The sequence below is a fragment of the Camarhynchus parvulus genome, chromosome 22 (genome assembly GCF_901933205.1).
Source record: "Camarhynchus parvulus chromosome 22, STF_HiC, whole genome shotgun sequence".
NCBI lineage: Eukaryota > Metazoa > Chordata > Aves > Passeriformes > Thraupidae > Camarhynchus > Camarhynchus parvulus.
This window is the reverse complement of record NC_044592.1, coordinates 4,330,644-4,344,528: the sequence shown is the minus strand read 5'-3', so window position 1 is coordinate 4,344,528 and position 13,885 is coordinate 4,330,644. Positions and strand designations below refer to the sequence as shown.

General features: G+C 49.8%; 1 protein-coding gene across 1 annotated transcript; it reads right to left on the bottom strand.

Moving 5' to 3' along the window:
- Positions 1–1,320: 1,320 nt before the first annotated feature.
- On the bottom strand, positions 1,321–12,421 carry ARHGAP25 (Rho GTPase activating protein 25). Its single transcript, XM_030964276.1, is given in 12 exon segments — positions 1,321–1,759; positions 2,320–2,656; positions 2,659–2,866; positions 3,309–3,493; positions 4,630–4,751; positions 5,255–5,328; positions 5,933–6,065; positions 6,620–6,827; positions 7,523–7,642; positions 7,804–7,891; positions 9,213–9,382; positions 12,020–12,421. Coding segments are annotated over 12 exon segments (1,917 nt in total). The 5' UTR covers positions 12,081–12,421; the 3' UTR covers positions 1,321–1,548.
- Positions 12,422–13,885: the final 1,464 nt, after the last annotated feature.

Below are 13,885 nucleotides of genomic sequence, written 5' to 3'. Positions count from 1 at the left end.
TGCAATGGGATCTGTGGTTAATTTGGAAAGCCATGAGGAAAATCCTCAGCTTGATCTCAGGGTTATCACCTGGGTAAAGCTCTTGTGTCCTCAGGGTGCAGTGGGAGGGTTGAGGGGTGAAAAATGTCTTTTTGGAGGTTTCCAAGCCTACAGGACAGGGCTGGAAAGGATCTTTTTTCTCTGTGGTAGACAGTCTGTTGTGCTTTTATATGGCAGGAGCAGCATCACCCTCTGCAGGGGATCCAGAGTCAATGCCCAAAACCTGCTGAGCTGAAAGGCCCCAAAAGCCCCAACACCATGAGTTTGTAATGTCCCCTGCCCCAGGAACAGGAGAGATTCTCTGCTGCTCCCACCCCAAAAACCTTCCTGGCCTGGCTGCAGAAATAGAGGGAGGGAGACAATGCAGGTGGGGGCACCAGGCAGTTTTTGGGGATCTCATGTTGTGGGGTCTCCAGCAGAAGATGTGAAAATACAGAAAATCCAGAGCAGGCTCTGGGCTGAGCAGAGAACACACCCAGCCCCTCAAGGATGAAGAGGGAGCAGTTCCACAGGTCTGGCACGGGCAGTTCATGGTTCCCTGTCTCTGGAAAAAGCTCATTTTAAAGAAAAGAACTCCTCATTATCGTACAGCAGCAGCTCAAGGTGCCCGTGGCTCTCTCCCTCCAGGCTCTCAGGAACTTCCAGCCCACCTGACCTCTGCTGAGAAGTCTCTCTGTCCCAGATGACCTCTGCAAACCCTGCAAATGTTCATGGGTGGAATATCTTCAAAGAGTGCCTGTGATCCTGCAGCCAGGGGTTGTTCTGCCTATCGGAGCGGAAGCGCAGGAATGCGCAGTTTATTTTAAATAACGCACTTGTCCTAATCGTGGGGATTTCTGAGCCTCAGCCAAGCCTTTGCACGTCATTCCAGTCTGCTGTGAAGGAATTATTGGCCTCTTCACACTTTTGATCTTCGCAGAAAGGAGCGCGTGGCATTTCCAGCCCAGATGTTCACGATGCTGGACGGAGACGTTTCTCCCTAATGGCTCACGCTCACATTGCTGAGGAGCTTCTTGCAGAGGTAAAAAATTAAATAAACGCTGAAGCAGCTCTGTCAAGGTCATCTAAATCACAGGAAAGACTCGGGAATGGCAGCTGTGAAGTGGTGGCAGACGCTGTGGATCCATGGAGGCTTTGCCTTGGGTATCTCAGACAGGCAGCTGGAGGAGGGACACTTCTGTTCCTTCCTGTGAAGGCACAATGGGTCCAGAGCCCAAACTTCTGAGGGCAATCCTGGCTGAGCAGCAGGAAGTGTTGGCCTGTTCTCCAGGTAACCTGAGCAGCTGACAGAAAAGTTGAAATAAACACACCCAAAAGAAGCTAAAGGATATTTCTGACATTTCTTGGTTCAGAGCATGAACCAGCCTCTGAGCTCTGCTCTCCTTCCTCCCCCCTGGCCTGTGGGCAGGAGCAGGACCCTGCACAATACAAGTCCCTGGCTCTGAACCTGCAATTCCTGAGCATTCCTGCAGCTGCATTTGGTGTCTGTGAAAAGCTGGGTGTCTTCTCCTAGTTGGTTTTGGCACCAGTTTGACTCGTGGCTTTAGTTAAGTTTTTTGTCTCCTCCTCGAGCATCCTGGTTTTCTTCTCCAGCTCCTCCCGCGAGCGCTCTGCGTTCTTCAGCCTCAGCTCCAGCTCCCCACTCCTCTTCTTCTCCTGCTCCAGCTCCTGGTTCAGCCTCACCACCCTGGCCCACACCTCGTAGTTTTCCTTCTGGAGGCTGCAAAGGGAAACAGAGCATGAAAGGATTGGATTGGGTTGGGTTGGGTTGGAAAAGGGCTGGGAAATCATTTGGCTCTCAGGGAATCTGACCTCAGACTCCCTCAGCACCAAAACAAGCCAGAGGTGCTGCCCTGAGCCCTTCAGTGGCCACACAATTCAATCCAATAAATCAATAAATGTGATCTGTGTGTATTGATAATGGGATAATAATGGTAATATAATAACAATATGCGGGGCTGATGGTTAGAGCCCATGGTTAATAATGCTGCAGCTGAACTCTGGAGAGTCTGATGGTCCAGTCTCAGGGCAATAACAGAATTATGACAGGAACTGTGCACAGGACTGCAGGAACACTGCAGTGCCACTGAATGGTGTGTGAGAGCTATGGAGCACTGATGTTGGAATCATCCACCACCCACAGCTCGGGCAGTGCAGCACACTGATTTGCCTGCTAACAGCTGTGTTTTATCATGGATCACTGCTATGACATCCTGCATGACCTGCTGGTGAATGATCTGCCGTGTTTGCTGTCTCAGCACGAGCTGCTCCTGCCGTTACCTTTCCACCTGCCCCTCGTAGTCACTCCTCTGCTCCTCCAAATCCTTCTCCAGCTTGTGGATGAGGCCCTGCAGGAACTCCCTGCTGTCCTGCTCAGCTCTGGGCTCCTCAGCAGGGCTGCTGCTGGGGCTGCCAGGCTCCTTTGGCTCGTGGCAGGGGCTGAAGCAGGGCAGGAATTCCTTCTCAGAGGCGCTGCTGGCAGGGCTGGGGCTGGAGCCGCTGCCCTCCCCGCTCTCTGCCACGTTGCTGTCACAGCTTGCAGCCCTGTGCAGGTCCAGCAGCTTAAAGAGATCGTGGGACAATGTTCTCTTGTGTCCCTCGCTGGCCAGGGGCGTGGGCTGCTCTTCCAGAAGTCACTGGTGAGGACATCACTCCTGCCCTTGTCCCCCGGGGCTGCCAGGAAGGATTTCCTGCTGGGTAAAGTCTGGGTTCTTTTCCTTGGCTGAGTTTTCCATGTTCCCAGCGTGGCTGTGGGCTCTGGGTCCTCCCCAGGGACGCTCGAGGTGGCAGCTGGGCCAGGGCTGCTGCTGAAATTGGGGTGATCCCTCTGCAAAACAGAGCCCTGGGGCAGCCAGGGCACAGAGCTTTACAAAGGGCACACTGGAACATGCTGGCCACACTTTTCCATTAGAACCCACTTTGAATTGCACCAAATTTATGATTTTTGCACGGATCCCTTTGAAGAAAAGCCTTTAACCCTCAGTGTTTTCCCCTCACCAGCCTGAGCTGGAAAGGTTTCATGTGCTAGGGCCAAAAAGCTTTGGGAGTTTTCATATTCCCCAGAGCAGCAGATTTTCCACAGGAAAGGGGGAAGTTTATCTACATCATTTTCCTGATGTAAATATTCCAGGGGTGACAGACACAGCTTTTGAACCCAAAAATAGCAAATGCTTTTAGGGCTCTCTGACCTGTCAGCGCCTGCCACAATTAACCACACGTTTAACGAACGTAGGTTAATTCATTTATTTATTGAATAAACCCAGCCTTACCATCTGCCTCGGGGTGGAGCCCCGGGGGTCCTCTGCAGCCCCCCAGCCCACGGAGCTGCGAGGGACAGGAGCTTTCTTCTCGTTTTTGGGGGCAGGCGGGGAGGGAGGCACGTCCTTGGAGGGGGGGAAGAGCTTCTGGTGGTCACTGATCATCACTGTCATCACCTTCTGCACCTGGGGCGTGCCTGGGGGAGCAGAGAGCATCAGGGCAGAGCCAGGGACCCTCCTGCCACCCCCAGGGCTTGTGCTGGCTGAAAGGGAGGTGGAGCAGAAAATGAGCGGGATCATAAAGCCAAATGAAGTTAATGGAGTGAGTAAAAGTGTGGGAAATGGGTTTGTGGAAAACCTGACAGAAGACTCACAGAGTGTACATCTACATACAAACCTTAAGTGACTTAAAAATGCCATAAAATAAGAGAAATCTTGAAAAAAATTCAACTGGAAATAAGTTTCAAAAAATAGCCTTACAAATAAGACTAAATACTTTTTAAAAAATAGAGCTAAAAATATAAATATTTTAAAATAGAGCTAAAATTATAAATATAAATAATTAGAAATATCCATTTATATAGATATAAATATATATATTTATATTTAGATATAAATATAAATATAAATATAGAACTAAAAAATTAAAAAATACTTTATAACAAGATCCACAAAAAGTAATTTTAAATTATTGACTTTAAAACATTTACAACATAGTGTAACTAAAACTAATAAAGCAAAAAACACTTATAATATATTGTCATTAAAAAATAATTAACTTCTAATTGTAACAACATAAATTATAACATCTATGTTATCTCCCTTCACATAAGACTAAAATTAGAATAAAAATTTTAAAACAACTCTCAGTTATCCCATCTCTAAGTAAAAAAAATATATATATATAATCCAACATAAAAGCAAAGGAGCACCCACATTTCTCAGAAGGATTTTACACCTTCCTGCTCTGAGCAGCTCAGAGATGACCTCAGCAATTCCCTGAGCCTGCTGAACTCCATGAGGGGAGGTTTTGTCACTTTGTCAGTTCCTGAGGGGGTTTTTGTCACCACAAACACATTTACAGCCCAACAAACACACAGCTTCACTCTGCCCTGTGCCCGGGCACATTTCTGCCTTTCTTTCAGCTCCACCACTGAAAATCTTCAATTGTGAGGCTGTGAATGCCTCAAAACTCAAATATCCTCTGGGATACTGAAATTACTCCATATGCCTGAAAATATTCCATATCCTCCAGGATATTGAAATTACTCCATATGCCTGAAAATATTCCATATCCTCCAGGATATGAAATCGCTCCAGGGGTCCCTTTTACCTCTCATGATGACTGCAGGGTCCTCCACCCTGGGCCTGATCAGGTTCACCCCCATCACTGTGGCCAGGTTGTCCACACTCATCTTGTTGACGCTGGAGCTCAGTTGGATTTCATAGAGAAACCTGCCAGGATTCCACAGCAAACATTTCACATTTCAGAGGTGGGATTTGGCAAAAAATCGTGGTGAAGAAATCCTGATCCATGCTCCCAGCTCCTCCTCTCAGTGACAAGGACAGGAACCCTCAGGACTGAACTGGTGCCAGAATAAAAGAGGAGCTGCTCCCCTTGGAAACAGCTCAGGAAGGAAGGGAATGGCCTCCTCACATCCCACCCTGGTGAAACCTGGAGGTTTTGGTGCACAGGGCTTTTGTCCAGGAAAGCTACACCTGGTTTGGATTCCCAGGGATTTATGGGTGACTTTGAGGGTGGGGATTCATGCTCAGACATTCCCAGGGGGTTTATCCCAGGGGCTGGAATTCTCCTCCACCAAAACCAGGACCTGGTGGCTCAAAGGGAAGCAGAGCACAGCTTAGGGAGGCTCTGCCTGGAGGGCTCATCCCTGGGGTGCCATTTCTGCTCCCCAGCACCAAAGCTGAGCTGCCCCTGGCCCGTGCAGGGCACTGACCTGCAGATGTAGCTCAGGAGGTTGTAGTTGTCTCTGGGGAGGAGGGACAGCTGCTTCAGGAGCTCCTGGTGGCCCTGCATGGTGAAAAACAGCTCCAGCAGGGTTCACAGGACCCAAGAACTGCTCCTGCTCACTCCAGCCATGCCTGTGTGGGGTCTCCCCGTGTCCCCAGCCCTGGGACAGCTCCCAACACGTGTGGTGGCACTCAGGGTGACCCTGGGGGTGCTGGTTGATGATCTTGGGGATCTTTTCCAAACTCAGGTATTCCACGACTCTGGTTCTCTGGTTTGCTCCCCTTGGAGCTCCATCTCTCCATGGGATGTCCTGCAGGGCTCAGCAAGGAGGGGCAGCCCCAGCAGGAGCGGGGTCCCCCCCAACCCGGCCCGAGCTCTGGGAAGAGCTGATCCTGCCTCATCTCCCCGAGCTTCTTGTGGACATTCAGAACATTTTTAACCCCAAAGAGAAGCAGAAATTGAAGCTTTAAAATTCACAAACCCCTGTGGCCAAGCTGGGAAAACCCCACTGGCTTTGGGGCAGTTTTTCTTTTTAATTTTTTCCCTTTTTCTCTCCGAAGATTCCAAAGCCTTGCTGTGTGCCCTTGGCCCCTGCAGCTCAGAGCGTGTCCTGGCACTGAAACTGATTTTAAGGCCGGGAAGAGGAAAACAAAAGCAGCTCTACCTTTGTCTCGTCAGCCTCCAGAGCCTGCCCACAGAGCAGGAAATCCTCGTACTGCAGCCAGGGCACCACGGGCTCCGGCAGCTCCCGCAGGTACAGCTTGAGCAGGGAGGCCACGGTGTGGACATCGGTGTCCCTGCAGGGACAAAGGGACACTCAGAGCCAGCAGGGCCCGGCTCAGGGATTGCCTCAACCTCCCTGCCCTGCTTTGGGAACCTAAAATCTCTTTTCTTCGCCCACATTTAGCCTCAACCTCCCTGCCCTGCTTTGGGAACCCAAAATCTCTTTTCTTCACCCACGTTTAACCAGTGGGAGCTGCAGTTCTGCAGCACCACCCTGGCTCTTGTCCCTGCGTTCACAGGGATGGAGAACCAAGGAAAAGGGAGCAAAACCTTTCTCCCATCTCCCATCCCAAGAAAACCTTTCTCCCAGCTCCCCATTCCAGGTAAAACCCTTCTGGAAGGTTCCTCTTGCCTCCCCAAGCCCTTCTGGAAGGTTCCTGCTGGATCCCCTCCCTTCCTCAAGCCTTTCTGAATTCTTTCTCCTCCTCGATCCCTTCTGGAAGGTTCCTGCTGGATCCCCTCTCCCCCTGACACCCCTCTGGAGGGTTCCTGGTTCCTGCAGGGCTCAGGGGGTGGCCCTGGCTGTGTTTCCCTGCAGCTGGGGCTGGGATGGGGGCAGCAGTGTCACCTGCTGAAGGAGGGTCTCTCCCCGGCGTCGAAGGCATCGCGGAGCTGCCGGACCAGGCTGTCCTGGCCGGGCAGGCGGAAGATTCCCTCCTCGGCCACGCCGTGCTCCAGGATGAACTCGGCGCTCTTCTGCACCACCAAGGGCACCAGGTGCTGCCCAAACCTCTGCTCCTGGGCCATGGTCTGTGCCAGGCACTGCCCGAACACCCCTGGGGACACCGGGGCTCAGCTCAGGGTGTGGCTTTGGGGTTTCCACACTCTGGGCTGGTACAAAACTCTGAACTTCACATAAAGCGTCTGCAGTTCTCCTCACTGCATTCACAGGGGTGGAGAACCAAGGAAAAGGGAGTAAAACCCCTCTCCCATCTCCCATTCCAGGCAAAACCTTTCTCTCATCTCCCATTCCAGGCAAAAACCTTTCTCTCATCTCCCATTTCAGGCAAAACCTTTCCCCCATCTCCTATTCCAGGCAAAAACCTTTCTCTCATCTCCCATTCCAGGCAAAACCTTTCTCTCATCTCCCATTCCAGGCAAAAACCTTTCTCCCATCTCCCAGCTCAGACAAACCCATCCCTTTCCAGCCCAGAAAAATGGGGGCAGAAAGGATGGAATTCACAGAACTCACAGAATTCACAGGAAGGATGGGCTGGGCAAGAAAAGGCAGGGGAAAAGCAAAGTGAGGAGCTTGGCAGGTGAAAACCAACATTTTTTCAAGGCTTTATCCCTGAATGGGAGCTTTTCTCAAGAACATTTTCAGGGTGAGAAAGGAGGTTGAAGAGGAAGATGAAGCCAGCCCAGAAATGTTCATCCCTGGCTCCCCTCAGCACTGCAGCCCCATTTTTAGGGATTTCTGAGCCAAACCCCCCTCTAGCTGCATTCCCAGGACAGAAATTCCTGGTTTTACCTCCCGAGGCCGAGCCCAGCGCCCTCCGCAGGGATTTCACCCACTCCTCCAGCTCCGCCTGCGAGCTGGCCATGAGCACGCAGGGCTCCTGCCCCGCCCGCGGCTGCTCGCCGGCCACTCCTGCGGGACACAAAAACACATTTACTGGGCAGAAAACACTCATGTAGAGAGCAGAAAATACCCATTTACTGGGCAGGAAAAAACCCACATTTACAGGGCAGAAAATAGTCATTTAAAGAGCAGAAAAACCACACTTCCAGAGCAGAGTGGGGTGCCCTCACCTGGGATGATCTCAAAGATGAATTTCCCTCCTTCCTCGGGGTTGGTGGCCAGCACGTTGATGGAGCTCCCCTGGAGAGCCAGGCAGCCCTAGGACAGAGTAGAGGCCGGAGTTTATACAGATATATATATATACACATATATTCTTATATATATATATATATACACACACATATATTCTTATATATATATATGTATACACACATATATTCTTGTGTATATATATATATATATATACACACAGATATACTCGTGGATATATATATATGTATGTATGTATTCCTGTGTGTATATAGATATACAGATATACTCCTGTGTATATATACATATGCAAATATATTTGTATGTATATATATAGATAAATTCATGTATATATATATACATATATATTCATGTATATATATACACAGATATACTTGTGTGTGTGTATATATCTATACATCTATACTCCTGTATAAATATAGATATATTAGTGTACAAATACACATATACAGATATATTTGTATAAATATATATCTGTACATCTATACTCGTGTATAAATATATACAGATATATTAGTGTATATATGTGCACAGATATATTCACATATATATATATACTCGTGTATATATATATATATTTTATATATATACAGATATATTTGTGTATATATACACAGATGTATTTGTGGAGATGCACTACAGGGATTTTAAAGCAGTAAGGGCACTTGGTAAATGCCACTTTTTCCACTGAAGTGATTCTCATCAGGAGAAAACCGCTTCTTTTTGCTCTTCCCTATTTTGGTCTCACTTCTCATCTCCTATTAATTTTCTTTTTAAATTTTGTAGAGGGAACAGCTTTTCCAGCAGAGGGGACTTTTCCCTGGAATTTTTCCAAAGGAGAAAAAGGCGGTGAGTACTCTAAAAGTGAGTTGTGGCGTGGAGAAAATGGTGGGAAAATAAAATAAAATACAAAACAAAATAAAATAAAGTAAAATGAAAAAAATAGTTAAATAAAATTTAAAATACAAAATAAAATAAAATTAAATGTAAAATAAAATAAAAACTAAAATACAAATTAAAATAAAATTAAATATAAAATAAAGTAAAATAAAATCTGAAACACAAAATAAAATATAACATAAATTCAAATAAAATAAAATAAAATATACCAAATAAAGTAAAATAAAATCTAAAATGCGAAATAAAATAAAATATATTTTTTAAAAATAAAATAAAATAAAATAAAGTAAAACAAAATAAAATAAAATAAAATAAAATAAAATAAAATAAAATAAAATAAAATAAAAATAAAATAAAATAAAATAAAATCCATTTAATTGAATCATGGGATCCCAGAACGGATTGGGTGGGAAAAGCCCCTCCAGGGACACCTCCCCAGCCCCAAACCCTTTGGGGGTCCCGGCCCCACCTGCGGCTTGGCCTCGTCCTCGTCCTTGTAGTAGAGCAGCTGCTGCCCGCGCAGCACGAAGAAGCGCAGCTGCCAGTTCCTAACGATGGAGCGCTGCTTGCGCAGCCAGCCCAGCTTGTCCGGCCGCGGCAGCGCTGCGGGATCCGCGGTCATCACACTGCGGGAGCGCGCTGGGGACAGACGGACACGAGTGTGGGGACGGGGGGACACGGCAATGGGGACAGAGGGACACAGGTGTGGGGACACTGGGTATGGGGACAGAGGGACACAGGTGTGGGGACACTGGGTATGGGGACAGAAGGACACAGAGTGGGGACAGAAGGACACGGGTGTGGGGACACTGGGTATGGGGACAGAAGGACACAGAGTGGGGACACAGGGACACGGCCAGGCTCGGGGCCCCGCGCTCTGCCGAGCCCCGGCCCTGTTTGCAGAGGAAGTGGCTGCAGTGGCTGCCAGGCTGAGCTTCCTTTTGCCTGCGTGGGAGCAACTGACTCCCAGTGAGAGCAAAAGCAAGGCTGGGGGTGTTTTTTGGGGTTATTTTCATGGAGTGTGGGGTTTCTGCACCCTGCCCGGGCAGCAGCGGCAGCAGAGTGACCCAAAGGCTTTGGAGGTCCCAGTTCTGCTCCGGGGTGGTCCCAGTGGGGCAGAACTCACACTTGTGGGGCTGGAAAATCTCCAGGGATGGAAAAACAGCAGCATGGGTTGGGCACTGGGCAGAGCAGTGTCCCTGTCCCCTGTTTGCGTGGCCCCACCGGTGGCACGGCCCTGGGGCATCCCCAAATGCCTGGCAGGGATCACTTCCAGGGGCATTTTTGCCTCTGCAGCCCCCCAGAGCCAGCCCAGCTGGGCAGAGTTTGCATTTTTGGCTGCAAGGCAAGAATAAAGGCACAACTGCAGGGAACGGGGGCTGCACACCGTGATTTCCTGAGCTGGAGAACCCTCAGGGCTCCAATCTTCACCTTGGGGGTGTCCCCACGTCCCCTCCCAAAATCCCCCAGGATCCTCCTCCTCTCGGGGAGCCCCCCGAGTGTTTCCTGCCCCAACAGAATCTGGGGTTGGGCATTTCCTCCAAAACCTCCTCCCCCAGCAGGGAGAGCTGCCCCAGAACCAGGAGGGCAGGAGAGGCCACGGGGCCACCACTGGCCTGGGCAGGAGCCCCCCCTGGCACCCCCATTGCTGGGGAACTGCAATAAAAAACAAATCAACGGGGTTTCACCGGGGAATTTCTGTTTCACTGAAATCAATTTCTTTGCAGTTCTCCAAACGCTGCCCCAGGCAGGGCTGGGGGAGCAGGGGAAGTGTCCCCAGGCCACGAGGAGCCAGGGAGGGCGGTGGCAATCTGCAAACATTGCAAACATTTGCAAATGTGACTTTCACATTTCTGCAAATGAAGCCACAGCAGCCCCGGAGACAGTGCAAACACACAAAGCCACACAGAGTCACACAAAAACTCACACAAAAACTCACACAAAAACTCACACAAAAACTCACACAAACTCACACAAACTCACACAAAAACTCACACAAAGTCACACAAACTCACACAAAGTCACGCTCATCCAGCAGCTGGAAGCTGCAAAAAGCACCAGAGGTTTCACCACAAGCAGATTTTCTTGAAAAAAAGGCAATTTCTGGTACCAACAAGCCTCAAGCCTCCGGCCCATCCCCACCCTCTGCTCCCCAGCACCCTTGGCATGCCCTGGCCTTGTTTTCTGACTTGACTTCACCCGCTGCTCCACAGGCTCTGGGCAAAACCAATATTAATTATCCCAGGAATGAGGAGTGCAGGATGCCTCTGTGGTAATCCACGGGGATTTCTCCCCCAGAGTGTGGGGATGGCACTGAGCTCCAGTTTCTGGGCCGTCCCAGGTCTCATGTGGGGCTTCCATCTCTGTGTGCAGAGAATGGCTCGGCCACTCTGGGAAAAGTGGCTTCAGACAGAAATCCAAGTTTCTGTGTGGGAAAATCCAGCCAGGCAAAGACCAGCTCTGCTCCAGGGCCAAACCCAGCCCCTGGGGGGATTTTTGGATGGCCTGGGCTCAGGCTGGGCTCTGCAGCCCCTCCCTGACCACATCCTCAGCCCTAAATCTCCTCCCTGACCATCATCACCCCTAAATCCCCTCCCTGACCTCACCCTGATCACCCCTAAATCCTCCCACAGCCCTGGCACCGCGGGCTCCCCAGCACTGATGTCAGCGGGGCTGGGACACCTGAGCCAGGGCCAGGCTGTCCCCTCCAGCCTGGGCCTGAGCCCTTGTGCCACCAGAAGGGACCTGAGTGGTTTAAATCCCCCCAAACTCGGGTTTTGGGGGGCAGCAGCCCCGTCCCCCTGCTCCCACAGCATCCCTCGCTGACAAATTTGCAAATCACTTCTTGGAAACCATTTGCAGATCATCTGCTCTGTCTCTCAAGTGGCACCCGGGGGACACTGAGCCAAAATTTCAGCTGGGCTCAGGCTCAGGGTCTCCCCAGGCCTGCCCGGGCCCTGCTGGCATGGAGGGGCACCAAGGAACCCTCATGGAGGAGCCCTCATGGAGGAACCCTCACCAAGGAACCCTCATGGAGGAGCCCTCACAGAGGAGCCCTCATGGAGGAGCCCTCACAGAGGAGCCCTCATGGAGGAGCCCTCACAGAGGAGCCTTCACAGAGGGGCCCTCACGGAGAGGCCCTCACCAAGGAACCCTCATGAAGGAACCCTCATGGAGGAACCTTCGCCAAGGAACCCTCACCAAGGAGCCCTCACACAGGACCCCTCACAAAGGAGCCCTCACGGAGGAGCCCTCACGGAGGAGCCCTCACGGTACCTATTTTTGCAGCGTCCATCTTCAGGTTGAAATCCCAGTTCCGTGGCAGCTTGAGGGACATGCTGGATCAGCAAAGTTCTTTTTTTTCTCTTTCCTCAAGGTGAGCTCGTTTAGGAGAGGGGCTGGAACCAAGCCCTGACGGTCCCGTGGGGGTCCCCCCACCAAGAGCAGCGGCTCGGCGAGGCTTGGTTTGCCAGCGAGCTTCCTGCCTCTGAGAGCAGCAAAAACCCCATAAAAGTCCTTTCCTGCCCTGCTTTCCTGCCCAGCCCTGGCTTGCCCAGCCGTGCTCTCCGCTGGTGCCCGCTCTGGTGCCCCCCTGTCCCCTGCCCAGCCCGGGGGCCGCCAGCCCAGCCCGGGGCCGCTCCCCGGGCGCTACTCGGGGCATTTGAGGAAGTGCTGTCAGGAGCTCGGCGTGGGCTCCTGGAGCTCGGAGAGCTGCCCCGAGCAGGAACAGCCCAGCCCGGGGCCCTGGGGGCGTCCTGGGGAGGGGCAGAGCTCGGGGTGACGCCTGTGCCCGTCCTGGGCACCCCCGGGTGGCACCGGGGCTTTGGGTTTGGCTTTTCCTTTGCAGCCAGATGGGGATGGAACGGGGAGGAAAGGACGTGGAAGCCAGAGGGGTGAGCACCAAGGGGTGGTGGAGATGTGGAGTGGGTGGGAGGGAGCTCAAAGCCCACCCAGGGCCACCCCTGCCATGGGGGGACACCTGCCACTGTCCCAGGGGGCTCCAGCCTGGCCTGGGGCACTGCCAGGGCTCCAGGGCAGCCCCAGCTGCTCTGGGCACCTGTGCCAGGGCTGCCCACCCTCCCAGGAACAATTCCTTTATCATTTTAATATTTCTTTAAATGGCTTAATTTTAATGTTTTTAATTTTAATATTTTAATTTTCATTCTCAATTTCATTTTTTCATTTTAATATTTTTTAAAATGGTTTCATTTTAATGTTTTGATTTTATTTTAAATTTAAATTTAATTTTAATTTTTAGTTTTTTCACTTTCATTTTAAATTTAAATCTTTATTTTCATTTTTAATTTTAAATTTAATTTTAATTTTAATTTTTTTCATTTTCATTTTAAATTTAAATTTTTATTTTTATTTTCATTTTAAATTTAGATTTTTATTTTTACTTTTTTATTTTTCGTTTTCATTTTAAATTTAAATTTTTATTTTCGTTTTAAATTTATTTTTTATTTTTTAATTTTTAAATTTTAATTAGAACTCTGCAGACAGCTGAAGGAGCTGCACATTTTGCTCCCTTTTTCCTCAGCCAGGCTCTGGAGCAGCCCCTTCTCAGCTGTGTCATGGGCAGGATGTCACGAGGCCTGAACGGAAACTCTGCCTGAGCCCAGAGCTGGGCTCAGCTGAGCTCAGCCCAGGCACCCCAAACCTGCCCTGGGACACCCCAGGACCCCCAGCTTGGGCAAGGAGAACAGCAGGATTCCCTCTGGAAATCTGCATTTTTCCAGGTTTAAAAATGCTGATTAAGTTGGCACAGGATGGGGGTGGAAGCAGAGGGAATCTGCATTTTTCCAGAATAGTAAATATTGCTGTGAATATTAAATGTTGCTGACTATTGAACATTGCTGAATATTGAATATTGCTGATTATTTTTCTCCAGGAAATCCCTTGGGAAGGAGAGCACAGGGCAGGGAATAGGGAATGTGAGTTTGGAAATCGTGGAGCACCCACGGCGCTGAATGAAACTCCCCCGCAGGTAATGGAATTTATATTTATTTAACAGTAACATACAGTATATAAATAGGGTAAATACTTTAAAATATACAATATTTCACATTCGAACATTCGGTCAAAGGAAGGCAACTCTACGTGTGCAGCTAGAACTGGAACCAAAAACAAAGCACAGAGAAA